At 55.4% G+C, this 27,570-nt stretch overlaps 3 protein-coding genes and 1 long non-coding RNA gene across 7 annotated transcripts; 1 reads left to right on the top strand and 3 right to left on the bottom strand.

Moving 5' to 3' along the window:
• Positions 1 to 569: 569 nt before the first annotated feature.
• On the bottom strand, positions 570 to 6,630 carry HOXA7 (homeobox A7). 2 transcript variants are annotated; one of them, XM_032642457.1, is made up of 3 exons: positions 6,537 to 6,630; positions 3,056 to 3,643; positions 570 to 2,071 (listed from the first exon to the last, which is right to left on the bottom strand). In XM_032642457.1, the coding sequence occupies exons 2-3, from the start codon at positions 3,432 to 3,434 to the stop codon at positions 1,749 to 1,751; spliced, it is 702 nt and encodes a 233-aa protein (XP_032498348.1). In that variant the 5' UTR covers positions 3,435 to 3,643; positions 6,537 to 6,630; the 3' UTR covers positions 570 to 1,748. The 2 variants fall into 2 exon arrangements, with proteins under 2 accessions (XP_032498348.1, XP_032498349.1); XM_032642458.1 differs by lacking the exon at positions 6,537 to 6,630 and adding an exon at positions 3,952 to 4,030.
• A 2,683-nt stretch (positions 6,631 to 9,313) lies between these two features.
• HOXA9 (homeobox A9) lies at positions 9,314 to 12,658 on the bottom strand. The gene is made up of 2 exons (XM_032642971.1): positions 11,766 to 12,658; positions 9,314 to 10,695 (listed from the first exon to the last, which is right to left on the bottom strand). Exons 1-2 carry the CDS (start codon positions 12,343 to 12,345, stop codon positions 10,457 to 10,459), a joined length of 819 nt encoding a protein of 272 aa, XP_032498862.1. The 5' UTR covers positions 12,346 to 12,658; the 3' UTR covers positions 9,314 to 10,456.
• A 3,586-nt stretch (positions 12,659 to 16,244) lies between these two features.
• Positions 16,245 to 18,852, top strand: LOC116759329. The gene is made up of 2 exons (XR_004351416.1): positions 16,245 to 16,666; positions 17,764 to 18,852. It is a non-coding gene; the product is annotated as an uncharacterized LOC116759329 (long non-coding RNA).
• HOXA10 (homeobox A10) lies at positions 17,524 to 27,128 on the bottom strand. 3 transcript variants are annotated; one of them, XM_032642968.1, is made up of 4 exons: positions 26,642 to 27,128; positions 21,953 to 22,128; positions 20,263 to 20,877; positions 17,524 to 19,092 (listed from the first exon to the last, which is right to left on the bottom strand). In XM_032642968.1, exons 2-4 carry the CDS (start codon positions 22,122 to 22,124, stop codon positions 18,818 to 18,820), a joined length of 1,062 nt encoding a protein of 353 aa, XP_032498859.1. In that variant the 5' UTR covers positions 22,125 to 22,128; positions 26,642 to 27,128; the 3' UTR covers positions 17,524 to 18,817. The 3 variants fall into 3 exon arrangements, with proteins under 3 accessions (XP_032498859.1, XP_032498858.1, XP_032498857.1); XM_032642967.1 differs by having other exon boundaries at positions 21,953 to 23,064; positions 26,642 to 26,656; XM_032642966.1 differs by lacking the exon at positions 26,642 to 27,128 and having other exon boundaries at positions 20,263 to 22,045.
• Positions 27,129 to 27,570: the final 442 nt, after the last annotated feature.

The raw sequence follows: 27,570 nt of genomic DNA, 5'->3' as shown, positions 1-27,570 counted from the left end.
TTCCAAGCCCACCCTATAGCCTTATAGGAAAGGGTGGATTTGGGATTCTCTCATGGAATTTATGGAGGTTTTGGGGGAGGTTCATAGAATATAATGTATCAATCGAAGATTCCGTTTTCAAGGGATCTGGAAGATGTTTGCACACACATGCAAACCGGACAAAAATCTCCACACAGAGAAATGCACATATACAATTATGGACACACAGAAACGCATGCACCCAATTATGGACGAAGAAATACCTGCAATTGTTTACACACAAAAACACCTGCACTCAACTATGGACAAAGAAATACATACAATTATGGACTCCAAAATACACAGAAATACACATGCAAAAAGAGGTACACACACCTATATGAATCTACACATAAAAAGTCCACATGAAAAGGGATTCGAGGTGTATACAACAATACGTGACACCCAGCACATAGACCCTATTCTTTCTTCCATTTTTGCTGTCCCAAAGCCCCTTTGGCCACAGAGACACAGCAGGGCTTGCTCTCCACTCATGCTCACCCTCTCTTCCCCAGGCCCCTCCCCCCTAGATAAAGCGGTCCACATTTCTTTGTCATCGAGCATCTTTATTTTTCTGTTACATAAAACACTGTTAACTGGGCAAGACAGGAAGTGTACCTTCCTGTTCCTGGAAGCCCAGGCTAGAGCCAAGAGGGATGAGGGGGACACAGGACGACACAGGAGATGGAGGGCGCTGGGGAGGGCTGCCCTCCCCACACGCTGTAGAGTTGGGTCAAGACAACACACCATGCTACAAAGTCACCCCATTAACACATCCTTCCCAAGTCAGGACATTGCCTTACAAATGAGCTCCAAGACTATATAAATGACAAAAAAAATCTTGTTCAAATATACAATATTTGCCATTGTAGGAAAAGTCAGGGTGTACATATTCAACATGGCTGGACAGCAGGACACAGGGGCCGGGGGAGGGGCAGGGAGGCTGGGAGCATCTCTGCGAACCCAGAGGCCTTCAGCTAGCTTGAGAATGCTCCCTTCCAGAAATAGGGGGTGATGGGCCTGAACATGGGGTGCCCAGGTCAAAGAAGGAGGGATTCTAGATTGCAACACTTAGAATGCTTTGGAATAAATATATTATTTTTCCATTTAAATAGAAGCCAATGCCCTGGTCCCCGGACACCAGTGCCTTCTCAGCACAGCCTCAGAGACCCCAAAGACTGCTAGCCCGGAAGCAGCAGCGGCCTGGCTGTGGAGGGGGGAGGGTTCGGCACTAGGTAGCAGGCGAGCCAGCCAGCACAAAATAGGTAGTTTGGGGCGAGTAGGTAGTACTGAGAGTCAGGTCCTTGCGGGTATGGGGGAGGTGTTGGGTGTCTGACAGTGTTGGGACGTGTCTGGGCTCCCTGGGAGTGGAGGCCCTCTGGGGCTGGGCCCATAGGTAGTTTGGGGGTGCCTCTCCCCGAGGCCTGTGCTAGGTAGTATTTTAACCGTGCCAGAGCAAAGCTGGCGGGACTGGGATTGGGGGTGTCTGTTGGGGGGTGGTCCTCGAAGGCAGAGGGGATCCCCAAGGGGCCCCAGTCTAGGTGGCTGCTCAGTCCAAATAAGCTGGGAGCTGGAGCGGGTAATGGGGTAGATTGGGTGCAAGTTGGGGACTGGGGTGGTTTTTTTTTTTTAACATTTTCTTTTTATTTTTTTCCACTTTTGTAAATAAAATCAGTCTCTAAAGACACTTTCCCGACTGTCTGGTGCAGCCAGGGCCCTGGCTCCAGCCCTCATTCCTCCTCCTCCTCCTCGTCGTCGTCCTCCTCCTCGTCGTCCTCCTCGTCGGCCTTGTCGGCGGTGGCGGCTGCAGCGGCGGCGGGCACGGCACCCTCGGGGGCGGCGGAAGCGGCCGGAGCCTCATCCTTATGCTCCTTCTTCCACTTCATGCGGCGGTTCTGGAACCAGATCTTGATCTGGCGCTCGGTGAGGCAGAGCGCGTGGGCGATCTCGATGCGGCGGCGCCGCGTCAGGTAGCGGTTGAAGTGGAACTCCTTCTCCAGCTCCAGCGTCTGGTAGCGCGTGTAGGTCTGGCGGCCCCGCTTTCGGTCCGGCCCTGAGAGCAGACACACACACACACACACACACACACACGGACACACGGACACACGGACAGACAAGCGACAGGGACACAGGACAGTGCATTAGCCAGGCCGCCATCCCAGAGCGCGCACCTTCCTCCCGGCCCTGACCTAGGCGGGAGTCCCCCCTCCGCCCAGCGCCCCCAAACTGAGCTGGGGGAGGAGCGGGAGTGTTAGCTGAAGACCCCGACTGCGGTGCCAGACGCGCAGACAGCTCTGTGAGGAGGGAAGGCGCAGAATCCCAACTTTACAACCGCCCTTTCCAGCCGGCTAGGCTTCCACAATGTCCTGCTTCCCCCTGACAAAGGGAAATTGTAAATATAGAGTGTGGGCAAGTGGGAGATGCTGCGCTTTTGCCATTCAAAGGCGAGCCAGGCCGCTTCCCCGCCTAGCTAGGCAAAAGGGAGACCTTCTCCGGCGGCCAGCACTCCAGGGGCGCCTGCCCTCCCCAGCAGCCCGCGCCCCCAACCCCGGACCTTCCTATGGAACTCCCGCTCTCTGTCTCCACTCCCACACACCCATCCCCGCCTTTAAATAGCCCCTGGCACTGGGGTGTGTGAGGGGCCCTAAAGGGTTTGGCTCTCCCTGCTTTTGAGAAAAAAAAAAAGCCTGGCTGAAAGGAAAAGGAGGAGGGAGGGAGAGAGAAGAAAGGGAGGGAGAAAGAGAGAGAGAAGAGAATAGCGAACAAACTTAGTGTTGAAATTCCAAGGCAAATGGAGTTAAATTTACGAGGATCGAACCCATTAATTGGGCAATAAAAAGTTTTATGAGCCTCATTTACATACAATGCTATGAGCTCTCCACGCTATGGCGCCTTGGCTCTAATTAAAACCAGAAAGGCAGAGCCGCAAAGAGTCACGGGGCAGCCGGCTTGCAGCCGCCTTGCTCCGCGCTCCGCGCTCCCAGCCCCGCGCGCCCAGCCCGCGCGCCCACCCGGCCCGCCTAGCGGCTGCGCCTACCTGAAGACCGCATCCAAGGATAGATACGGAAATTGGCCTCGGCCGAGCCGTGCAGCGCGCCTTCGTCTGCCTTGTCGCAGGCGCCTTTGGCAAGGTCACTGCAGAGCCCCGGGATGTTTTGGTCGTAGGAGGCGCAGGGCAGGTTGCCGTAGGCGTCGGCACCCAGGCCGTAGCCGGACGCGAAGGGGCTCTGATAGAGGGGGCTGTTGACATTGTACAAGCCCGGTACGGTCGAAGGGAATGCGCCAGCGCCCGCCCCGTAGCCGCTTCTCTGCGAGCTGGGCGCAAAGGAGCAAGAAGTCGGCTCGGCATTTTGGAATAGAGAAGCCCCCGCAGTATATTTGCTAAAAAGCGCGTTCACATAATACGAAGAACTCATAATTTTGACCTGTGATTTGTTGTCCGGCAGCTTTCAGTGTCGGTTTTACGAGGTAGCGTGATATATGATAACATTACACCCCCAGATTTACACCAAACCCCATTTTCTTTTGGACGGAGGTCGCCGCAGCACGTGACCGCCCACATGATCGCCTCCGCCAATCTCAGCAGCCCTCACAGGTGGTCTCGCTTCGCGGGGCCCGCGGCAGCCTAGAATGGAAGGGGAAGAGGCTCAAATATGTGGCCAACGAATCTGCCCGCGCCCAGCCGGCCTGGCGCGTCCTGCTGGAAAAGGACTCTTGAGGCTCCGCGCGGGCGCTCAGCCCGCCGCCAACCTGGACCCCTGGCCTGCAGAGGTCGCGCGGAGCCGGCCGGGCGCAGTCCCCTCTTGCTTATTACCGAACGCTGGACCAAGCCTGCGGGTCCTCCCTGCCCCTCTCTCTGCCCATTGACGCAGCCCAGGGAGGGTCTCTGCACTCCGAGTATCCGCCCGCCCCACGGTGGCCGGGTGGGCAAACCTCGGCTCTGGGAAAATCGACTCTTTGCCTGTGTCTCCCCCCTCCCAGGTCCAGTGGGCCGGAGGCCGACTTAGACTCTGATCCAGATGGGGCAGGCGCAGCGTCGCTTTCAGCTACAGCGAGAAAGCCACCGCAAACTGGAACCATGTGGTTGGAATAAAGTCAAGGTCTTTCAGCTTCCTTTCCTTAATCGGCAGCGCACTGTTTATCTGCCCTAAAGGAAACAGTGAAATATATATCTATTAATGAGCCTCATTTGCCAGCAGATTTATTAACATGAGGTTTCCCCCCACCTCCTCCTGGACACCTCTGGCCCGGCAGGCTCTGTGCGTTCTCTCCTGGGCACCTGGCTGGCCTCTGGCAGCCTAAGAAATGGCCGGACACTCTTTTGTCGTCCCTGCAACCCTTGGTCCCCCCTCGCTCAAGGGAAACCAAGTCTCTTTCCCCCGCTTTGTTGGAACCTCAGGCCAACACTTTCCAGGTGCCAGCGGTGCTGTAAGGTTTCTGGTAGCTTTCACTGGGGCCACCCCTGGGCCTCAACTGGCTCCTCATGGGCCTGGATGCCTGCGAGCAATACATGCTTTAGAGCCAATTTGGAGAAGACAGCGGGCCCGGGCGCCTGGGGACTGCAGCCCACTATAGATCTCCATTTCTCTTGGAGACCCCCAAAACAAATAGGGGGACCTTTCCCAAAAGGCCACCCAGCTCTGGCGGCTTCACCTTTCCAAGGACTGGCTTTACCTTTCCAAGACTGGAGCTCAAAGTAGTCTCACTCCCTCCCACCCAGGGCCTCAACTCTCGGAGCTTACCTTCCCAAGCCTCCAACCTCTGCGCAGGGTTGGGGCAGCAGAACGCCCTGCTGCCCACCACTCCCTAGAGGGTGGTGGGGTGAACCCTTCCCCTAAACGCCTCATAAACTGCCCAGGCTTCGATGGAAGCCCAGCAGTCAGGTCAGTACGCATTTTACTGCTCAGCTCTACTGCACACCATAAACCCGACCTCACAATGGAATTGCCCCGGAAATTCTCTGAATTATAGTTTGATTCCTTGTATACAAAACGCTTCCCATCACTTTCAGAGGGTCCAGGCCGCCCCTGTTCACCGCACGCTCTCAGGGGGTCCCAGAAGCACAAAAGGTGGCAGAAGCTTGGATGCAACAAAGCCCGAGCTCTGGCCTAGTGGACTGCCTGAGGCGTGGGTGGGGAGGCGGGGGCTGTCTGGGCAAGTGGGTGCCTGGTGGTTTCCCCTGGGGGCACAGGGGCCATAGTGCGGCAATATCCAGGGATGGCCTTTATGGAGGACCAGGATGATGGTGTGTCTCCGCTGGGGAATGGTGGGGTAAGACTGGAAGAGAAGAAAATACCAAATATTCCAAATAGCATTACTTTCTGGCAGGAAATAAAAGCCTAAGAAAGTTAAAGGAAGACCAAACAAACAAGAAGAAGGCTAGGAGATCAAAGAGGCGGAATTAGACAGCTTTAGACCAATAAATTGTTCCTCGGGTGACACAGAGCAAGATGCAAAGAGAAAGAACGGGCCCCGCCGCCGCCGCCGTCTGTCTAGACTCCGGTGGCTGCAGCAGCCGACAGCGATGGCGTTTAAAGTAGAACCTGCCTTCGTGGGGCGACCCGACAGACCGGGGGTGGGGGAGCGATTTCTGGGAGAGCAGGAAAGAACGCGTTCCCAGCCAAGAGGGCTGGGAGCCTGTACCATAGGCTCACCCTTGCCCGGGTTTTGTCCGGCGCAGGTCCAAGCCGTCCTGGCAGGACGCGCTGAACCTCCTCCTGGGCCAAAGAGGATCCAGATACTGCCGGCAAGGCCTCGGCCTTTCTGGGCTCAAGTCAGCCAACTGGGACGAGTCCCGCGGGTGCTGAAACCTCCCTTTCGTTTCTGAGCTTCTCTCTCCCCTCTTGCCTTCTGCAGCAGGGTTTTAAAACGAAAAGGCCAGACAAAACCAGGCTTTCAATATGGCCTCTTGAATCGCGTGTTCTGGAGCCTCTGGTTTTCTATTTATTTGGCTGAACAGAGACACCTGCACTGGGTTATATGTGATAAAATTCACAGAAATACTCGTTGACGCTCGACCTGGGGCAGGCACGAGAAGGCGAGGTTCTAAGCGGCCGAGCTGTCTTTATTTAAAGACATTTTCTCAGCGCTCTCCTGGAGCTAGGGTCCTACCTACCAAGCAGAGAGTGTTTCCCCTGCTTCTCGTTCCGAAACAGTCCTCAATATTTAAATCCAGCTAAGAAGGTAAACCCAGCTTTGGGTCAGCGAATGGAGCCTGCCGGGAGTCGGGCGGCTGGCGATTTGCTTCTGTAAACTTTTCCACCCGCACCCGTCTCACGGGCTGCGCGTCTCTTCTCCACCTAGTGCGCAGTCTTCCGTCGCGGCGCGGGGGCGGATTCATCCCTGACAAGTGCAAAGGAGCTCCGCCTGGCTCGGGGTCCTGTCTGCGCGGCTCAGAGGGAATCGGTTCCCTGGCAGCCGAGAGGGGAGAGCCGCCTCCCAGCCAGCGGCAGGCCAAGGGCAAGAGAGGCCCCGCCTGGCAGTCCACGAAGCAGAGTTCCCGACCGGCCTGCACCTACCTGGAGCCTCCGTGATCGGTGGTGAGAAGCGGTCGCCACCGATCTGCTCCTCCGCCATTTATTTGTAGTTACATAAATCGAGCTTTGTATCTGCGGCTTGGATACACGGCCACGGGCGGCTCTTGGGGAAGCTATAAAAACCCCTTTCAAAAAAAAAAAAAAAACCCTTTCATCAGAGGCTGTGAAATTTTATGTATTATATAAGGAAATATAATGAAGGCGTGTGTCTGTAATACCAACGTGTGTATATAGACAGAAAAGGGCGGAGAGAGAGAGAGATAGGAGAGATGGCAGCCAAAAACCCAGTCCCCGGTTTTACAGCGTGTACAGCGCGGAGATGCAGGTTGTAAACATTTGGTGGGCTTGGCGGAGATTATTACAACCCAAATAAATGCACCGCGTGGTGTGTTCACAGGGCTCGGGAGTGCTTCGGAGTGTTCCCTGTTTGCTTTTGCGTTTTCCCTCTGAAACCATTCTGCACCCGGGGCTGATCCTCGCACCCGCGCTCCGTACCGCCTCCTGGAAGGCTCTGAGGCGTGTTACCCCGCCCAGGGTCGAGAATAGGCTGGGCCTGGATTGGGGTTCACTCCCTCCTCCTCCTCGCTTCCTGAGCAGGGGACTCCAGAGTAACCTCAGTGCCTCCACTGCTCAGGAAATTCGGGGGCGAGAGAAAGCAAGGGAGGCTTTCACCACGTGAGCTCCTGTCCTGGAGCTGGGATGTTAATATAATTATTTTAAATATCACATTTATTTCAGAATAACTAAAGCAGTTCCTGGTCTTTCTCCCGGGATTTCCCATCCTGCCATACCCACACCAGACAATTACCAAGAATGCCTTTATGCCCAATTTTCAGCCGCCTAATTTTATTGTCACGTTTTTAAGGCGGCCTAGTCCCGGGATCCTGGTTCGCCTGCGGGTGCTGGCTCTCCCGACCCTGTACCGGGGCGCAGACTTCGGGTCTCTCTCTCGGGCCGCCGTAGGACCCTTGGCCACCGTGTATGCCCTCTGCACACCCTCTGGGGGGTCACCAGGTCCACGGGCTGTAGGCCTTAGTCCTTGTGTCTGTCCGCCGGTCAGTCGCGTTCTCCGAGCGTCGTCGTGATGCCCCGAGGCCTGTCCTGGGCTGGAAACGGTGACCCTAGATCGGTCCCCGCGCCTGGAGCTACTGCCCCATAGCAGCCGGACAGCTGCAGCCCCGCAGCGCTAGGCCCCCGGGATGGGGAAGAAGAGGGCGGGAGCGGTTCAGGTCAGGCGAGCCCCCGCCGCTTTCCTTTTTGTTTCCCAGCGAGGCTTCTGTCCAGGCGTGAGCAGCTCCGAAAATATACGACCACCGTTCGCTCAAATCTGGGTCTCCCATTCCAGAAAAGCTTGCATCAAGTCGACATCTTAGGAACTTCCCAGAGTCAAGGCGGCGGGAGATGGCGGCGCGGGCGCCTTTTGCGTGGAGCCATACTGCCATCTGCTGGCCGCATCTTGACACTGCAGCCAAGCCGCCCGGCCTGAACTTCGCCAGCAGCCGCCGCGGGTCGGGCGTCCCACTCCCAAAGCTGGGCAAGGGCCTATCCCCGAGGGGTCTGCACGGAGCCCGGAATCTACGCTGCCGAGAGGGCAGTGCCCATAAAAGTGAGCTGTTTCCGCAGCCGCTTTATCGGCGGCAGACAGAGCAAACAAATGAAAGGGCTTTGGTGGAAAATCTTAATTGGGGCTGGACAGTTGTAAACTCATTAAGGGCCGAATTCCAGACAGTTCGCAGACCCGGCCTTTATGGCACACCCTTACTGCCCATTCTTTGAAGTTCCTTCTGTCTGCAACAACAGAGGGCGTCCCAACCTGGCGGCAGGGTGGGGTTGGGAGAGAGGGGACGCCCCATCCCCCGGCGCCCAGGCTCCCCTTTTCCGAGCCCAAACACAGATAACTTCGCAGAAATCGCGGGGGGTCGGGTGGGGGGGTAAGGCGAGAAAAGAAAAAGGGGGAGATGAGGCTGAACCCTCCTCCACATCTAGAAGGTGCTCAGGCCTCCGAAGTTGTGGCCGCTCCCCCCGCAGCCCTTTACACCCCATAAACGGTAACAGCCCTCATTTTCTTTTATGGCGCTTGGGGCTGGTCGGTTGCTTGGGCTCTGCCTCTGTCAGGACTTGTGCTTGGGAGGGGTGCGCGGGGCGGGGCCCACAAGGGGCCCCCGGCAGGCCTGGCAGGGCGCGGGGGCGGAGGCCTTCAGTCCCCTGAGAGCCCCCGACTGTCCGTGCCCGCGGCCACGTTGGGGCGGCCGGGCTCCAGTTTCCCTCCTGGCAGATTCTTTAGGAGCCAGATCCTCAGCTCTCGGTCCTGCCGCCGCCACCCCCACTCCAGCTCCCACCCCCCTCCCCCTGTCAGGGAAGAAGGCGCCCCGGAATCGCCCTGGATCCGGTTTGGGAAATTCTTGGGGCTCCAAGATGAAAGAGTGGCCGTTCCCAGCCACTGGCCACCCGTACGCGACACCCCAGCCCGACTTCTCTGAGGCCTCCCCGCAGTCTCACAAATGGACACAAAGCCGAGAGCAGGGCTTCGCCGACCCTTGTTATCCAGCGTTCCTCCGCTGCCTGCATCGCCAGACAGCCGGCCTGGCAGGCAGAGCTGAGGCCCGTCCGAGCCTGGCTGCTGCAGGTTTGGGCTCCCGAAGGCCCGCTAGAGACTAAACTGAGGTTCTGTCCTCCTCCATTTCAGCCCGCCCCCCACCCCAGACTCTACCCAGGCTCCCCTGTCCCGGAGAAGAAGGTGCAAAGAGCTGACCCGCAAAAATTAGAAAAGAATCAATATTTTATTTGGCAAAAAGTTAAATATTTCAACACAATTTGGTCAGTAGGCCTTGAGGTAACTATTGCAAAATATACAGTGTACGTTCAGCCTGATGGAAACCCCAGATTCATCAAGGATACAAATCTACGGTAGCCCAATGGCGGTTTCATAGTGTATAATTTATTATCAATAAAATTAACTCCATTACAATAAGCATTCCTTTTCCCCCAATTAAAATTAAACGTAAACCATAGGTAGTAACCTTCTGCACATACGTATAGCTCCAAGTTTCCTCACTGTTTGGTGCAAAAGCAATATTCAAACTTGTTTGATTACTTTTTCTTTAATATGTGGATTATATATATACAATGGACAAGACAGGTCTATAGAGCATGTAGAGACTAAAATGTCCGCATTTCAAAAATGGAGAAAACCGTGAATCTATGCGTCCAGGAGAACCCTTTCTTTTCTTTTTTAAAAATTTTATTTCACTGGGAAATCCTTACAGCTAGTTTACAATCAAAGGTTAACAGCCTAGTTATACAGAAGACATATTCCACTACAGAGCTATACCCCTATGCAACTGCTTTCTCCCCTCATAAACAACCTGAGTTCAAATCGAATTCTAGCTTTCACAATCACAACGGGTGCATCACCCATCACAGAAGTTTGAGTCACAAAACATAATTACCACAATAAAACACAGTGTTCAAGTATCTGGGCAGATCGTTCTGCCGCACAAAGAGCAAATTAAATTAACTACACAGACTAAACACTATACAGCCCGTCGTCAACACTTGTGCATTATAAAAAGGTAGTTTTTTTTGTTTGTTTATTTGTTTTAAGTCAGGAACAGGTAGATTTTTTAAAAATATACACAAGCTAGCACATACAGCCATCAGCGCTAATACCCCCCCCCCCTTTTTTCTGTCTTATAGAAAATGGAAAGCTTACAATACCTCCTCCATCAAAGCGGCAGGCCAAGGAACCAGCCTGAGCAGGGTTTGCCAGGGGGAGATGAGGCCTGGAATTTAGAGCCGCTTTCTGCGGGGTGGTGGAGGCCGGGGTGGGGTGGGGGTAGGAGAAGGGGACGGGCAGTTCTCTCTCTCTAGCTCGCTCTCTTTTCAAATTAACTTGAGTCACATCACTCGTCTTTTGCTCGGTCCTTGTTGATTTTCTTCATTTTCATCCTGCGGTTCTGGAACCAGATCTTGACCTGCCTCTCGGTGAGGTTGAGCAGTCGGGCCACCTCGTACCTGCGGTCCCTGGTGAGGTACATGTTGAACAGAAATTCTTTCTCCAGTTCCAGCGTTTGGTGTTTTGTATAGGGGCAGCGCTTCTTCCGCGTGGAGCGAGCATGGAGCCAGTTGGCAGCCGGGTTACCTGCGTGGGAGCGAGAGATAGGAGGGATTTAGGAGGAGAAGAAGCACACCCACCCCTCTCCGCTGGGGGTTAGGAAAACTCCTGTGGTCTTCAGCCAAAGTTCAGGACGCTGCTGAATTGGTTAGAGAAGGCAGGCGAGCCTCCAACACAATGGAACCCTGGCCCAGAGACACAGGGACGGTCACTTACAATTGCATGCCGTAAAACCTCGGCTCCCTCCTCCCCTCTGAGGCCCTCCTTTCTCTTCCTCTGTCCTCCGGTCCCCTCCTCTCCTTCCTCCCGCTCCTCGCACATTGTGTAAGAAGTGAAATTTGAACACAGATCTCTTTCTTGCCACACAGGGGGAAACCACTCTGCCCTGTATTCCTTAGTGAGATTAATATTCTATTCTCCCTCTCACTGACTCTCTATCTTCCCTTCCCACCTTTCCTTCTACTACTCTCCCCACTCCTTATTTTGACCTCCCTGGAAGGCCGTGGGAGCTGGGCAGGCTAGGCACCCCAAGACCGTTGATCACTTCTCGGGTTTATTTGAATAATCTAGCATGGGGACCCTCGTGTCCCAGTCGCCTGCAGCCACATCTTGGGCAGGATTTACACCGCCACTGGCTGGAGCAAGAAGTGGAGAGAATCGGCAGTCTTCCCCAGCGTCCCGGGTCAGGCTGCCCCGGCTGGCTTTAGTTGCTGCCGCCGCTCCCGGACAATCTAGCCGCACAAAAGACTTTCTCTGCCGCGCTGCTTTCGAAGAATCTCCCAAAGTATCTCTGTCTTGGTCCCGGGCAGCCAAGGAAAGGGGCGGTGGGTCTTGGCTCGTACCCGCAGCGCCTGCCCCGCCCCCTCTCTCGGCAGCAGCCGCCTCCCCTCCCCCGGAGCCCGGCGCGCCCGCTTGTCACTGATTTCAGGACTTGGGGCCCTATCCGAGGCCTCCCAAACAGTAACTTCTGGCTCCCGGCCTTTGCTCATGAGGCTCCCAGCGCGGGCGAAGGCTGGCTCCGGAGAAAGCTGGCGGGCCGGCAGATCCGGGTGGCCGGCGTGGAGGCGGTGGCTGGTCTGGAGGGAGGAGACACTTACTGGGATCGATGGGGGGCTTGTCTCCGCCGCTCTCATTCTCAGGATTGTTTTCAGAGAAGGCGCCTTCGCTGGGCTGTTTTTCTCTATCAACTGGAGGAGAACCACAAGCATAGTCAGTCAGGGACAAAGTGTGAGTGTCAAGCGTGGGACAGTCACCCCTTCTGGCCGACAGCGGTTCAGGTTTAATGCCATAAGGCCGGCTGGAGGGCAAGCCCGCGAAGGAGAGCGCGCCGGGCGTGGGCTCCAGCCAGGAGCGCATGTACCTGCCGTCCGGCGCCGCCGCCGCCACGGGCGCCTGGGGGTGCACGTAGGGGTGGTGGTGATGGTGGTGATACACTGCCGCGGGCACCGCATTGGCGCCCGCCGCGTGCACCGGGTTCCACGAGGCGCCAAACACCGCCGCCTTGGATTGGAAGCTGCACGGGCTGAAATCGGGGTGCTCCGCCAGCGCCGCGGCCTGCCGCGGGGGCTGGCCCAGGGCTCCCGGCCCGTAGCGGCCCGCGCCCAGCTCATCCGCGGCATCGGTGCCCAGCAGGAATGAGTCCACGTAGTAGTTGCCTAGGGCCCCGGTGGTGGCCATCGCCGTGCCCCGCGCCCGGCCGGCCTGGCCCGACCCGCGGAAATTATGAAACTGCAGATTTCATGTAACAACTTTGTAGCACCAGGGGGAAGTACAGTCACCTAATAAGTTGCCGGCGCCCGCGCCCCCATTGGCCGCGCGCGTCACGTGCCCGCCCGGCAGAACAATAACGCGTAAATCACTCCGCACGCTATTAATGGCCCAGTGTTTTGCAGTCATAATTTTTATAGCAAAAGCCATATGTTTTTATGCAAAGGGATCGCAGCGCTCCACGATCGGGTTTATTTTAATTGTGGCCAACGAAGATTAAAAGATCAAATCTGGCCTTGCCGCTGTACTCCCTTCCCCTCCCACCGCCACCACCAGACACACACTTCTTAAGCGGACTATTTTATATCACAATTAATCACGCCATCAGCAAGGCGCGGGTCCCGCGTGCGACTGCGGCCGGTGGAGCCCCTCACATAAAATTAGACAATTGAAGCCATAAAAAGGCAGCCAAATCGCATTCTCGCTCTACTGTATTTAAATCTATATTTATGATATTTCATAAGGAGTTATTGTTTCAGAAGCCACACAGGCTGGTGGGAAGTTGGGAACGACCAACAGATCCCTTTGACTCGTCGTGGCTCCCAGCTGTAAAAATTTACGAGGACTTGGAAAGGTTAAATTAAACTGTTGTGCTTGGTTGGCGAGCTCCCTGTAAATAATCCTTGTGGTCCCAGGAGATGCGAGTTTACCCGGGGCCGGTCGAGAAAAGTCAAATTCAACGCAGTATCCGTCCCAAACTGAGCCACCACCGCCCCTTTCGGAGGGCGCTGGTCAGGGACGGGCCGCCGAGAGGGCAGCACCTATTGTGGGTCCCCGGAATCTGCCCGACTGGAGCGCAGGACGCCCGGACAGCAACCAAATTCGCCGCTGAGCCTCCAGCGAGGGCCCGACCGAGGAGCGGCCAGAAAGGGAGTGGCCAGCCGTCCCTGAGGCGATGGGCTTGAGGACCTGGTTGTGACGCGCACTCGGCCCCAACCCCGCGCACACGCGAGCCCAGCGCGCCCTGCTCGTGGTCAGCCCGGAATCACTATCCCCCACCAACCCCCCTCCCCCCCGGCGGACGCAGCAGGCGGCCCAGCCCCGTGCTCCAACCTCGAAGGCCCTAACGCTGATGCAGGCCTCGTCGCATTCCCTGAATCTGAGCTGCGAAAAAACACGAGGCAGTATCAATGAAAGGCTAGCCCGATGGCAAAAAGGCAGACCCGCCTAAGAGATCCCGCGGCTCCATTAGCTGGGAGGCCCGCACCGGAGCGGTTGGCCTCCGGGCCCCCCGTATGAGTCCTGCAGGGCTCCTTCCTTCCTGGCTCCTATCCCGGGCCCGCCTCGGTTACCCACCCGAACCGAGGCTCGGCAGAGTTACAAGGCCCAAAGCGAGGGGCCGTAGCTCAAGTCCAGGGCTAGAAATTAAAACGGGGAGGGGCACAGGGCATTGACTTTTAATCCCATTCCTTAGTTTGGCCAAATTGAGGAAGGTATTTCTCACACCTTAGAGTCTTTCAGAGGTAAATTAAAAGGCTTCGGCCTGGATGTTAATTGAAAAACAAAAACAAAAAGCTACTCCAAACCCGAACAGAAAGAGGCGACTCCTAAAAACGGGGTAATTAAATTCACGTGTGAACACTGTGTTTGCAAGAGTGTGTTTCTCATTAGCCCACTTCCCTGGCGGCGAGGGCGGGCAGGCGGCATCGGTCGCTTCCATTTTCTTTTTTGCCTTCATCCTCCCCAACTGTTCCAGTAATCCCCCAAACCCTGATACACCCCTATCCCAGGCGGGGACCCTCAAATGCCAGGCTCTCCCCGAGAATAAGGCTGCGAAGCCGCGCAGAGACCAACCGGGTGCCCCTTCCTCGGCCCGCGCCGGAAGAGGGAAGTGGCCGACACAATGAACTCCGACGTGGCCGGTCCTGGCCGCCTCGGCCCCCTCCTCCCTAATATTTTCCTTTCCTTGTAAATTCCTCCGCCTTATCCTCACCCTCACCGTAGCCCAGGGTGTCCCAAATATCGACCTCTTAGATTTTCATTAAGAAAAATTAACCCTGGAGGAAACCTTCACTCCTAATTGTAATTGCCTGCCAACGGGCTGGATACGCCTGCTTGCTGTTTCCATTTTTTTTTTTTTTTTTGTAGCCAGAGAAGACACCAGTGATTATTAGTATTTTTTAAAATTAAAAGGCTGGGTTTCTTTAAATAGCCTTAGCGCCCCCAAATAGGACGCTTACTAAATAATTAGCAGGCGTTGAGAATTAAGCAGTCTTTACTGATGCCTAGAAAGGAGGGAAATCACAAAACTAAATGTTATCCCTATTTAGCCCACAGGTTTGGGGAGAGAATATTCAGGCTTTTGTGTCTGCTTTTATTTTGGAAGTGAAAAGGATTGTATGTGCATACAGAAACAATAAATGGATGTGATTACAAACTGCCTCTTCTAGCCTGAGAGTTCAAAAACCTTGGCCTCCAAAACAAATCCAATACTCAGGTCCTGAAAATGGCAGGGAGGAATTGAGGTGAATGCCCTATGCCGGCCTTTCAGATAACAGGAGGGCAGGCTGAGCAGTGAAAATAGTTCCTGGGCTGCGGGAGCTGGGAAGGGAAGTGCTGCTCCGTGGGCTTTGCCTGAAGGCGCACACGTGTGTTGGGGGATATGGAGGGGTAGAAATTGTTTTCAGTTCCCTGTAGCGAGAATGGTCCCTCTGGCTTCAAACAATGGCCTACAACTTGGAACACGGACTCAAGTTTGTATTCCAACGGTTCTGGAATTTAGGATTCCTTTCCCCTATTATTTGAAACAGACTGGCACTGGAAGGGTTCCCTTCTCTAGCATCTGTCCCCACAAGGATGCCATATCTAACATACTCTGAACCTGACAGAAGTTACTGGCAAGTAAGCAGCCAATCTTTGCCCTAGCGGGGCTCCCTTATCGCGGTTAAAGCCGGAGCCTGGACTCGCAGGCCGGGAAAGCCGAGGAAGCTTCCCGGCAGAGTTCCCTGCGTGACGCTCCACCAAGCCTGGCTAGGCCTCAGCCCAGGTCTCAGCCTCAGCTCCCCAGTGAAGTTGGCGACAGGCCTCCTTGCCCTCGGAGTGGGCACACAGAAACGCCGCGAATGCCCCTAATCAGATCTCCTAGGCTGCCGCGGAGTAGAAACGCCAGGCCGCCGCCATCCGGTCGTGATCGTAACCAAGGCCTTGTCTGCTCCGTGGCATACCAGGCCCAGATCCACAGCCCTCGACAGCCGTGCCCCTCGAGCCCTTCCTCTGCAGATTCTGACCTCTACTTGAACGCGCATACAAAAATAAGCCACCCTCCCCTCCACCGCTCTCCCCAAGCAAGCCCTGGATCTCTCCCGGTTCCCTCCCAAATGAATAGTTGGGGAGGAGAGGAGGTGGAGATAGAAAACTGGACATAGACCGAAGGTGAAAGAAAAACAAAGAAAAGGAAAGAAAAAAAGGAAGGAGTAAAGAAGAAAGAAAAAAGAGGAAGGAAGGAGGGAAGGAAAGAAGGAAGAGTCAAAAGCAGCTCATGGGAGTAGAGGGCGGTTTACAGAGAGAAGGGTAAGTGACAATTCCAGGATCCCAGCTCCTGTTAGCCCTGTACCTCATGATTTAGACTGAGTCTGCACTGGCAAAGGGATCTTTCCTGATCTCGTACCCTGGATTGGGGCTGGAGGTGTCCCAGCCTTGCAGGAGAATGGCAGAGTCCCTAGCCAGGCGCAGGCCTGGAGCGGGGGATGCCCAGGATGGAAGCGTGCGCCCCTGACCTTGAATGGCCCGAAGCCCAGAATTCCTACCACGCCCCTGGCGTCCGCGAAGGAGCAGCTAACCTGCCCGTACCTGCTCCGGGCCAGGTGGGGGCGGGGGGGTTGAGGCCAGCAGCCTGGCAGAGCGCTGAGGAGGCAGCGTCGAGGCTCCTGCGCGGGATAAGCCGAGGTTGCCACCGCAGGCCTGGCACGACCAGGGCCCGGATGCCCCGCCCGGCCCGGCCCCCGCGCGCACAGGTACCTGAGACGATTTCAACTGAAGTAATGAAGGCAGTGTCGTGCTGTCGAGAGAAAGGTGGATCCCAACAACAGGAAACTACCTAAATCACCGACCAGTTCTGGTGCTGCCCGCTTGGAGCTTGCCTCGCCCGCCGCCGCCGCCGTTACTGCCGCCGCCGCCGCCAAAGGAGAACCCTGTGATCGCGCCCGGCCCCTCGCCAACCTGCGCCCGCCGCTGTCACTGTGTGTTCCGGGCTGCCGCTAAGGCATCACGGAGGGAGAAGCCACCGGCCCCGGTAAGGTAAACCTGGGAGAAGAAGGGAAGGGAGGTAAAGGAGAGAGGAAAATGGAAGGAGGGGAGAAAGCGAGAAGAGAGGAGGGAACGAGCAGTGTGCGGGCTGGTTTCCCAAATCTTGCAGCTCAGCGACCCGGCGCGGCGCCGAGCGGCGGCAGCCCTGGGTGATTCGAAAGCGCAAGGGACAGCAAGGAGTCCGGCTCCCTGTCTGGCCTCGGCCTCCCGTGCTCGCTCCCTGCCACTCGCTCTCCCCCTCTCTCCCTCCCCGCCAGCCAGCCAGCCAGCCGGGGCGCGCGCTCCTGCGCCCCCTCCCCCCTGCTGTCGCCCCCCCCCCACCTCCCGCGAGCAGGAAACGCGTGGCCCCGCCGAGGGCTACCAGGTCGGGGAGGCCTGCTGGGGGAGGGAGGACCCATGCAGCCCCGCCGCGGTCTACCTAACCGCTGCTGCGGACGCTAGTGACGCGCTGTGGGCCCAGCCTGCTCCCCGGAGTCCTAGGCTGGGGGTCATTTAGCACCCGGAGACCCACGAAATAAGCAGCCTCTGCGAACCTCCCGGGGGTCTCCCGAAAGAAATCCTGTTTGGCTTCCTCTGTCTATGCAGCTCCCCTCTCAACTGAAACCACTGGTCCAAGACAGCCACAATCCAGATATACTATCAAGTCATAAAACTGAACAAAAGCCGACAAACCTTACGGCACCAGGGCTATAGGGCCCAGACAAATTACGACCGTCTAGGTAATATTTAAATAGATGCCTAAAGTAATTGCAGGGGGCGCGGGCTAGTCCTCCTGTTGTAAAAGTGGTGGACGGGATAAAGTGGAAGGTGAAGATAAGAAGTCAAAAAAAAAAAGAGGTAAAATTAAAAAGCTTCATTCCACAGCTTTTATTCTATAAGAACATAAACATCGTCTTTTTCCACGCACAGCAGCATTACAATATTAATTTATTCTGATTTAAGATTAGAAGTAAATAGAGCTAGAACTAACATTTATAATAACGATAGAATGCATTTGCATAAAACAAGATTGGCAATTTTTCATAATAATAGACATTTATACAGATTTGTATTTTATAGTTTTTTCTTTTTCTGCACCTACAGGTTTGACCCTTTTATGCATGTAACTTCACAGTATAAAGGAAACCCAACAGTGTCTCCCTTCTCTAGTCTATTCCGCTTGCCCCAGCCCTCCTTGGCTTCTGTGAATTTTAGAAAGAAAAAAAAAAGAAAAGAAAAGAAAAAAGGGAAAAACGAGGAAAAAAACCTCCACAAGATAGAAAGAATTATGGTGTGCTTGTTGTGTTACCAGTGGTAACAATTATTTAATGACCAAAAAATCCACTAAATCTGCAGGTATAAACAAAACAACATATGATTATTTATCTACAGCCAGAAGGGCATGGAAATTCAGAGTGAAGTAATTTAGTCCCACAATGCGAGACCTTACACAAACTGGAAGAGAAGTTTCCTTCTCCTGGTCATTCTTTTCTTCTTTTAAAGCTGGGATATCTTACAGAGGAAGGAAAAATTAATCTTTTTGACTTTCTCAGTTTTGCCAATCAGCCCAAGTCAAGCCCTTTTGCCAACCTGCGTGTCCATGCCTGCAAGCCCTTCTCTTTGCCAAGGAAGAAAGGAAGAAAGAAAAAAGAGACCCAGGGGCCTGTATCCCCTGATTAAACACAGCCCAGCACTCCAGGCAGGCAAGCCCGGTGGCAGCTCCTTGCACCATTGACCTCAGGCCAGACACCTCAGCTGCCTACAACGCGACCTCCGCCTTCTGGCTAGGTTTGCCGGCCCTGCAGGAAACCAGCTCGACCAGGAGGACAGAGGCCATTTCAAGCAGTGGAACCCCCAAGACAGCAAACCATCCCTGTCACCGCTTTACATTTAGGACAATATCTCTGTATATAGAATTTTAGCGCTATATGGCTTTTTCCCCCAGAAAACAACAAATAAACCAGCACCAAGCAAACAGAAAAAGAAACAAAAAGTCAGAACAAACCAGCCCTGCACAGATGTAACAGCCAGCGAGATGGTGAGTGTGGGAGGGAGGAATGTGGCTCCGGCACAGGTGCGAGTTCCTGGGCAGAGCCGAAGACAGAGGGGGCAGAATGGCCCTCTGGAAGTGAAAAGAACCGCACTGCCTGGAGCTTCATCAGGAAAAATTAAAGTTGGCTGTGAGCTCCCGGATCCGGTTTTCTCGGTTCATTTTCTTCAGTTTCATCCTGCGGTTCTGAAACCAGATTTTAACTTGTCTGTCCGTGAGGTGGACGCTGCGGCTGATCTCTAGGCGCCGCTCTCGAGTAAGGTACATGTTGAACAGAAACTCCTTTTCCAGCTCCAGCGTCTGGTGCTTGGTGTAGGGGCAGCGTTTCTTCCGGCCGCTCTTTGCAGTGAGCCAGTTGGCTGCGTTTTCGCCTTTGGAATTGCCTGGCGTTTAAGAGAATAAAGAGGGGAAGGTTAAATCGAGGCCACGCGGGCTGCACACAGGGGTGAATTCGGATCGTGCCTACCGTAAGAGGGATGCCCTGAGTCACACGGAGAGAGTTATGCCCCCCTTTAGCTTGCCCAGGGAGAGCAGCTCCTCCAAAAGTCATGTGCAAAATCGAGTGGACCTCCAATCTACACCTACTCTCCCAATTTACATTTTCCTCCGCTTTTTTTCCGAACACCTGTTTTAACACAAAACTGCCAGGTGCCTGCAGAAGGAACGGCCTGGGAGGGCAGGCTGTATATCTTGAACTTAACGCCTTTCTGTGCTTCTCGCCCCGAGGCAGACTAGCATTTCCTGCAGCCCCCAGGCTGGGGGCGCAGACTGGTTACTTGGAAGGGGGGGCGGGCCACGTGGCTGTGTCTCACTCCAGTTCCCTGGTTGCCCAAGGCCTGACGAGGAGAGGAAGAAGGACATGGATGGGACATAGGGAAGGCACGAAAAACTGATTGGGGGGTCAAGGGCCCTGCCTCACGTCTCTCCAGGAGTCAGGGACGTGCAATCTGGGCGATTTTGAGTTCCAGGGGAAGCGAAATGGCCCCTTTCTGACTCTCAGAGCAGGGCCCAGGCATCCGGGCTGCATATGCCTTTTCTTCTCCCCGCAACGAGGATTCCCATCCCTCCGGCAACTTTGAGAAAAGCAAGGGGGATCGTAAACTCGAACTTCGCCGGTTAATGGGCTTATTTATTGGTGCTGGCGGCTGCTTATTTTGGACGCCTTACAAACATCCGCGCTATCTACGGGCGAGACACTTTCCCTCCCTCCTCCTCCCCCCCCGCGTGGGCCGCGCCTGTCAGGCTGGGCCCATACCAGCGCTTAGGGTGCTCCGGGGCTCGGAGAAGGGCACGCACAAGAGGGGAGTTGCTTGCCGGTGTCCTCGCCCCCAGCCGGAGGACGTCTTGGTGTGGGGCGCTAAGCCTGACATGAATTTTTACTGCGTCCCCACGCCCAAATATTAAAAAGCAAGTTCACAAGGTCAGCCTGCCTGCAGTTCGGGCCAAGGCCGACCGGCTGCCGTGCGGACTCCTGGCTTTCTGCTCCTTCCCTTCTCTGGGTCTGCCTGTCTGCTTGCCCGCCTGACTGAGGCCCTTCAGCGCGCCCTGCTTACCCAGGGAGTCCTTCTCGGGCGAGGCTTTGCTGCTCTCGGAAGGGGCGGGGGAGAGCTCCTCCGCAGCCGAAGACGACGCGTGCGCCTCCTCGTCGCCCTGCGAGCCCCCGCCGCCGCCACCGCAGGCCAGCGTGGGGGGCGGCGGCGAATCGAGGGCTCGCTCCTTCCGGGCTGCATCCGCAGAACCGGAGGCGAGCGCGGGTGGCGGGTTGAAGCCGCGCCCCGGGGGCTGAGCAGGGAACGGGCTGGCGCCGAGCTGCTGCGCGCCGCCGCCGCTGCCGTAGCCCTTGGCGGTGCCATAGGCCTGAGAGAGGCGGAAGTAGCCAGGCACTGGCACCCCGCTGGAGGTGCCCAGGGCGCAGCCGTCAGGCGGCGGGCCCCGCGGGAAGGGGCCCATCTCGGCAGCGGCGGACGAGCCTTTGGGGCATTTGTCAGCAGAGTCGTAGAGGCAGTAGGAGCTCTCCTCTTTGATGTTCTGCGCGAAAGAGCACGAGGTGGCCTGCGGCGGGGGCTGGGGTGGTTGCGGCGGGGGCGGCGGCTGCTGCTGGGGCTGCGGCGGCGGCGGCCCTTCGGGCGGCTCCATCCGGCATGACCGGGGCGCTTCCAGCCACAGATCTATAGGCGCGGGCGCGTAGCCGTGAGCCCCGGGACCCAGGCCCCCGCTGCCACCACCGCCGCCCGGCGACGCCGCCTCATTGCGCTTGCCTCCCAGAGCCGGGAAGAGCCCGCAGCTCTGCAGCCCGTAGGGCAGGTCAGCAGCCGACGGCAGGTAGACTCCGCCGTGGGCATAGTAGCCGCCGCCGCCGCCGCCGCCGCCGCCCCCCGCGCCGCTGCCACCACCGCCAGCCTCGCTTCTGCCGGAGCTGATGAGCGAGTCGACCAAAAAAGAGTTCGCGGCGGGGCTCTCCGAGCATGACATTGTTGTGGGATAATTTGGCGAAGGAAGCAGATAGCCCTTTCTGGCTGACATTTCTTGTGCAAAACATGCTGAATACGATTAGCAATCCCCCCGCACCGCGGCGAGCGCCCGCAGCCAATCCTGAGCCAGAGTTTCCGCGCGACCACTCCCAGTTTGATTTCGTAGGCGCGGGGCCGCTCTCCGAGGGCGCCCTCCGAGCCCGCGATTGATATAAATATGTAATCTGTATTGATGGGCCGCGAGACGCACACCCAATACCTCAGCCCAAAGGCCAGGAGCTGCGGGGGCAACCCCAACGTGGCTGGTGGGGGCCCTGGCCCCTGGGCTCGCTCCGCCCATGCCCAGACGCGCGCCCTCCTTTGGGGCCTGTTTGAAGGGCCCCTGGGCCCCGCGCAGTTAACAAGTGGGGTGTTTACGGTGCGCACCCCGGCCCGCCTTGGGTGCTCCCCATTTTAATTTCGGAATCAGCCACCAGACCTCGGTGCACTCTAGACACTAAGGGGGGCCGTCAGGGCCTCAAGCTCTTCCCATTCAGCCCTGGACCTGGAGCTGTCTCCCCAAGGTGGTGGACCTATTCCTAAGGTCACCAGGATCCTCAGAGTGTCCGAAATCCAGAGCAGACTGGAAGCCGGCCGTTGCTGCTTCTTTCTTGCATCCCTCACAGAACTCTCCCCAAAATGCAACGCCCTGGCCTCTCAACCCCGTACGCGCTCCGCTCCTCCTCCGCCCGTGGGTTGATCCAGTTAGGAAGTTTACCTATGGCGTGCTCACCTGGCTTGCCGTCTCTGCAGCTCCTGTCGGTGAACCTTCGCGGGCTGCCACGAGTGGGGGGTCGAGGCGACTGACCGCTTTGACTGAGAGACTTCCCCACCCTTTTACTCCAAGGCCAGAGCGAGGTCCAGCCACCCCGCAGCCACATGGCCCTGGCAGCCTCCAAGCTCATACGCCTTTGGGGGAAGTGAAAGAAAACATTGATCTTCAGGGCTTTTGGCTTACCAGGAGGCGAAGACTTGGAGGGGGGTGGCAAACGGACACCTTTGCCACACAATCCTCCTGGAACTCTCCCTTTAGCCTTGGCATTCGCACGCTGCCGGAGGCTACGACAAGAACGAGTGTCACCACACTCCTGCCTCTCGGTCCCCTCCCCTCTTCCTCCCTCCCCTCCAAACCCACGGCTGGGGCATCCCTCACTCCCGCAGTGTGCGCATTTTAACGAGGCCCGCGGTGAGGAAATCCGTTCTCTGTGAGGCCTGGCTGGGCTCGTGGCCCAGTTATAGGCGCGTTCGGAGGCCAGGCCCTTTGCTCAACAGACACCGGGGCCTCCTTCTTCCCTGGCCGTAGGGACGGCGCTCTCAGTCAACTGGAAACGGCAGGCCCAGGGCGCTAGCCCCCAAGTGTGGGCCTCATACATGTCTCAGGAAATGCGACCTTTTCCGGCCGGATCCAGGGAGCCCAGGAGGCCGCTGCCTTGCCCCTGGCCTACGGGCTAGAGCTCTCCAGGATGCCCCAGGCCTGCCCACTCCGCCAGCTCCGGTCCCTGCAGAGGGCTTGGCTGGAGCTGCTGAACGCCGGGATCCCGCTGCGGGCGGCGGCGGGGAAAGACCCTTGCCTTCCGGGTGACTTGCCAGGCACTTGGCCTTGTTCCTCCCCATATGAACTCAGTCGGAGGAGGAAGCCGAGCCTGAGAGGACACAGAGAGCGCGTATGGGAGAGCTGGCGGCAGAGCCCTCGTGCTGGCTTCTGAGATGCAAGTAAGCAGTTGTGGTCTCTGCCGGCAGCGGCTGCTCGGCGCGCAGCACCCGGAGGCCGTGCCACCGCTTGCGCTGCGCTCCAGCCACTTACACCTCTGCGCCCTGTGGTGACCAGCTCTGCGGACTGGACGTCTGGGGTGGAGAAGAGAGGGATAGAGAGAGAAAGACAGGAACAGAAGGAAAGAAGGACAGAGGGAGAGAAAAGAGAGGGAGAAAAGGAGAGAGAGAGCATGAGAGTCAGCTCTCTCCAATCCGACAGGGTCTTGAGGCTGCAGTAGCGACGCAGCCGAATCAAGTGAGGGGTCTGTGGCGAGAGATCAGGATCTGTCCTTCACTCTCCATATCGCGCAAACGCCCAAGGCCAATGGAGATTTTAATCGGGCTAGGCCCACGAGGTCAACGAACTTGAGTACCAAAAGCTTCAGACCACGCAGCCCAGGATCCTTCCCCGGATGGGCTTGGTCCTTACCCACCTTGTAAGGAGAGTGAAACTGACTGGAACTCTTGTGCTCAGCAGTGCTACTGGGAAATGCCACAAAGCTGAGAACTGCCTGAGAAGGGGGTTTTGCCCCTCAGCACTGTCCATACCTCTCAGGAAATCTCTGCCCAGTGGGAAGTAGGTTCCAAGTACAAGAGAGGGTCCCTTGAGGAGAAGGAGCTCCAGCAGGCCAGTGAGCCAGGACTTGGTGCCTTTTCAGACAAAATGCAGAAAGCAACTTCCCAGCCCACAGGTTAGGAAAGACCAGTGGCCACAGCAGAGAATGCTTGAGATGGTGAAGGCTAAAAAAATTAAGTGAAAGACAACGCTCTAAAGGATCTAAACCTGTCTTTCTTAACCTTTTTGGAAGTTAAAGCCCCCTTTGGTAAATCTAAGGCCACGTTCTGACTCTTATCCTGTGAAAAATGCACATCTGTGCATTCCCACAATTTGACCCGTTATTTTCAGGGAGTTCACAGACCCCTCAAAGCCTTTTCCTTGGGGTCTCCAGAATGTTCCAGGACTCTCCGGGAAATCAGCAGCCCTGCCAGTTTGACTAGTAAGACAAGCTGGGTACCCGGCTGTAGGCAGCTCAGGCCCAATCTAGTTAGAGCTCTGTAGGGTGGCCAAATGGGCTTCTAGGCTGAATGGGATCCAAGAGCAGGCACGCTCCAACCAAGGTTACAAATAGTTTGGTACTGCATCTGCTACGAGAAGGCCACCTCAGCTGTGGAGTAGAGGAGGTGGAAGGCCCGCTGAGGGCTCACACACCATGGCATTGGCACTTGGGTCCTCATGGGCCTTTGGGGAAAGCTGGATGTTTCTCTCCAATGTCTTTTCCCCCCTTCTAATAAACCAAACGGGATGTTGAGTTTGTGCTGTTTCTTGCTTGGAAAAAAAAAAAAAAGAATATGTAAGCCTGTGTGGGATCCCCTCTCTGGCCCAGACTACCACTCCACCTCCACCGCTGAGCGGAGAGTGTGTGGAGAGCCCGCAGATGCGCCTGGGAAGCAGACTGGCCTGCCCGGCTGGCTGGTTCGAACAAGAAGATATCCACACAGCAGAAGCTCAAGTAAAACGCCTGCTGCCTTCTCAGTCTGTCTCAGAGCTCCCAGCATCCCCGACCGCCCCCAAGCCTCCACGTTCCCCAGACTGTAACACCGAGGTGTTAGCTTCCTCAATAAAATATTCCATTTATCGATCATCTCAGCTTTCCGGGGGTTCCCCACCCCCAAGAGATTAAGAAAAACAATTCAATTGCAGCATGGGTTGGCTTCTGGACACTCTCTCTCCCTCTTGACCATTTACCTTCTTTTTTTCTCTTTCACCCTCTTTCCCAGCTGCCGAATTTCTCTCTTGTTGGTCAGGATGCCTTTGACCTAAAACTCTCTGGTGTCTACTTGCTTCAACCAGGCCTGTGCAGCTGCCAGGGCCCACGTTTTATTTAGGAGTAAATATTGCTCATTTCTACCTGGTTAATTACATGCCCCTTCAGCTATGGAGCCGAAGTAAATGCCAGGCTGGTGAAATAAGCCCTTTGGCAAGGATTACCATGCAGTTCACCAGATAGCGGATTGCTTCTCCTGAGTAGGCCCTTGCAAACCACGAGAAACAATAAACTGTTATTACCAAAAAATATTCTTATAAAAAATACCAGGTACTGAGATTGAGATAGCCAGTAAACAATTTGTATCTGGAGGTCACTCTTGATGCTTTCTGGGCTCAGAATTATCTGATCAGCTGTGGAGTTGAGGTGCAGCCCCAGAGAGGAAAAATAAATGCTACTTCCACAAATCCAGCTTTAACAAAAATTCTGGACTTTTTTGATTCACGCATTTACTGCATATTTAAAATTTGGGGGGTGAGCAGTAAACTTCTTCTCCTGTTCATCTTTTAAGAATGTCAGCCTTTTCAGGGATACAGTATTTGTTGTGTCTGCTTAGAATCAATCAGGTGCAATGTGTCCCTAAATTTTTTTTCTATATCCAACCACTGAACTGGCCCTTCTCTCCTGATGGGGGGAGTGTTGGGGCCTTTTCATTCACCCCTCACATACACCCCTCAATTGCAATATCCTTAGTTTCGTCCATCATAAGCTGCCTCTGGCCTTGAAACTAGAGGCAGCTTTGGGATTTTAGGGAAGGCTCAGGCGGCAGAGAGCACCGTGTGGGCGCCCACTCCTTGCTTTATTCTGGCAGAGTTTGGGAGACCACGCTCAACAAAGACTAGTGACTGTGATCGGCAAAATTATACATGCACACACAGGCGGCACCTACTTTCTCTGAGACTTCCCCCCCGCCACTCACCCATGCTCAGTATATTTGTGAAAAGAAAATAGCCATTTCGAGAAACGAATGAAAACATACTGGAATAAAAAATTTTAAACTAGGAAAAAAGGAAATTTGAAGCTGGCCTCTGAAATGTAAGTGATATGATTATTTTAAACTTGTTTTATGACAACTCTGATGGAGAAATTGTTTGATCAGAGTTTATCCTCGGTGCCAGCCTTTGAAAATGTATAGGTATTTACCAAGACATTTTTTTGCTCATTTGCAAAATGTGCAAAAGATCTCATTTTTTGCGTCTAAGAAATTGCTGCAAAACTCCAGCCAGGTTTATAGCGGTACATTCCAAATAAGCAACACAGAATTCCCTGGCAGCCTCAAAAATATAATGCTACTTTTCTGAATTGACCTTTTCTGGAACAAATGTTACCCCCAATCTGCTGGGCAAACCTAGAGATCACACATAGTAGGAAACCAGCTACCTCCCAGACTTCTGCCCCAGGGAATAAGCCTGCCCCAGCGGCTACGGTCGCTGACCACATCATTGTTTCGAGTAGAAACTTTCAGTTTTCCCCAGTCCCGCCATCTCCCCCCACCCTTTTTTTTTTTTTTTAACCACCACAGTCCCGTATCCCAGCACAGCCGGGACCCTTTTGCTTGGATGCTTCCCACCCCAGGCTCATCCCATTCTGAATATTTCTACAAAATCTAAAGATCTCCTTAGGTGAAATGCTGGTGCATAGAGTTAAAATCGTCAGCTTTTCCACTGAGGCCTCCCCCTGCTTTCCAACCTTAGGGGGTGACGAGAGAAGGGGGGTCGAGTGGGCTGAGCGCCTATAGCGTCACCCCCCAGCTCACAAACCCAGCCACTTTCCCAGCCCTGCTCAGACACCGGCCCCACTCCCGCCCCAGCCAGATTGAAATTGCTAAACTTGTGGCCTCTTACCTTGACACATTTCCGAAATCACTGCCAAGGGAAAGCTGGCTTCTCCGCGCCGCGACGCCTGCAAGGCCTAGAGAAGACGCATTGCTTTAAATTACAGCACCAACCGCTACTTGACGGTGAGCCCCCCTTTTTTTGATACGAAGGAGAGCGGGACAAGTGAAATAACGTAACGTGCCGCTCTTAGTATCAGAAGCGAACAAAGGCCAAGAAATGCGCTGGGGTTCCCGGCTCCCCGGCGGCTTTGACATTGATCGGAAGTGCGCCATCTCGTGGCGGCTGAGCGCCTAGGCCGGGCCCGAACTCCAGCCCGGAGCCGGGAAAGGAGAGCAGACTCAAGGCAGAGACAGAGCGAGAGTGTGCCCAGCCCGCTGCTAAAGAGATCTCATTTTTACATCTAAGAAATTGCTGCAAAATCCCAGCCGGGTTTATAGCAGCGCATTCCAAATATGCAAATTGGCCGGCCCCGGACGGGTTTACGACCACATTGTCACAGCCATCGGAGGATAGGCTTTTATAGGGCTCAGAAATCAAACCCGCGCCCGCTTGCCGCCCGCCCTCGAACAGTCCTCCTGGCTAGACTCTCTGTAGCAACTTGTGAGACTTGGTTAATCTTTAACCGTCCCAAAGGAAGTCTCCTTAAATCCTAGGCTTCCCTGCCCACTCCTTCCCTGCCCCCAGGAGAGTCCTTGTTCACCTCTGTGTGTCTATCAACCTAGGCATTCATCTCCGGGGTCCGTCCCATTCCCCTTTGAGTTTGATTTCCCCAGTCGCGTAAGTTAGACAAACACGCAAACAAATAAACAGAGCGGGGCTATGGGGTCTGGGGCCTCTCTCCAAATTCCATCCTCTCTGCTGCTCTGATCCTGCCTGAGTGGCTAGGGAGAGAGTGGGGATGGGGGGGCGGTGGGCAACAAAAGGCTCTGGCCTTT

The sequence above is a fragment of the Phocoena sinus genome, chromosome 9 (genome assembly GCF_008692025.1).
Source record: "Phocoena sinus isolate mPhoSin1 chromosome 9, mPhoSin1.pri, whole genome shotgun sequence".
NCBI classification, from domain to species: domain Eukaryota; kingdom Metazoa; phylum Chordata; class Mammalia; order Artiodactyla; family Phocoenidae; genus Phocoena; species Phocoena sinus.
The sequence above is the reverse complement of the archived record's forward strand: the minus strand, read 5'-3'. Positions and strand labels throughout refer to the sequence as shown.

What these genes read in the sequence shown, in the direction of transcription:
- HOXA7 (XM_032642457.1), bottom strand. Translation starts at nt 3,434, where the DNA reads ATGAGTTCTTCGTATTATGTGAACGCGCTTTTTAGCAAATATACTGCG. An exon ending in TCCTTGGATGCGGTCTTCAG is followed by an intron (nt 2,072 to 3,055) that starts GTAGGCGCAGCC and finishes GTCTGCTCTCAG; the next exon opens with GGCCGGACCGAAAGCGGGGC.
- HOXA9 (XM_032642971.1), bottom strand. Translation starts at nt 12,345, where the DNA reads ATGGCCACCACCGGGGCCCTAGGCAACTACTACGTGGACTCATTCCTG. An exon ending in CAAGCCCCCCATCGATCCCA is followed by an intron (nt 10,696 to 11,765) that starts GTAAGTGTCTCC and finishes GCTCCCACGCAG; the next exon opens with GTAACCCGGCTGCCAACTGG.
- HOXA10 (XM_032642966.1), bottom strand. Translation starts at nt 21,232, where the DNA reads ATGTCAGCCAGAAAGGGCTATCTGCTTCCTTCGCCAAATTATCCCACA. An exon ending in GCCCGAGAAGGACTCCCTGG is followed by an intron (nt 19,093 to 20,262) that starts GTAAGCAGGGCG and finishes CTTAAACGCCAG; the next exon opens with GCAATTCCAAAGGCGAAAAC.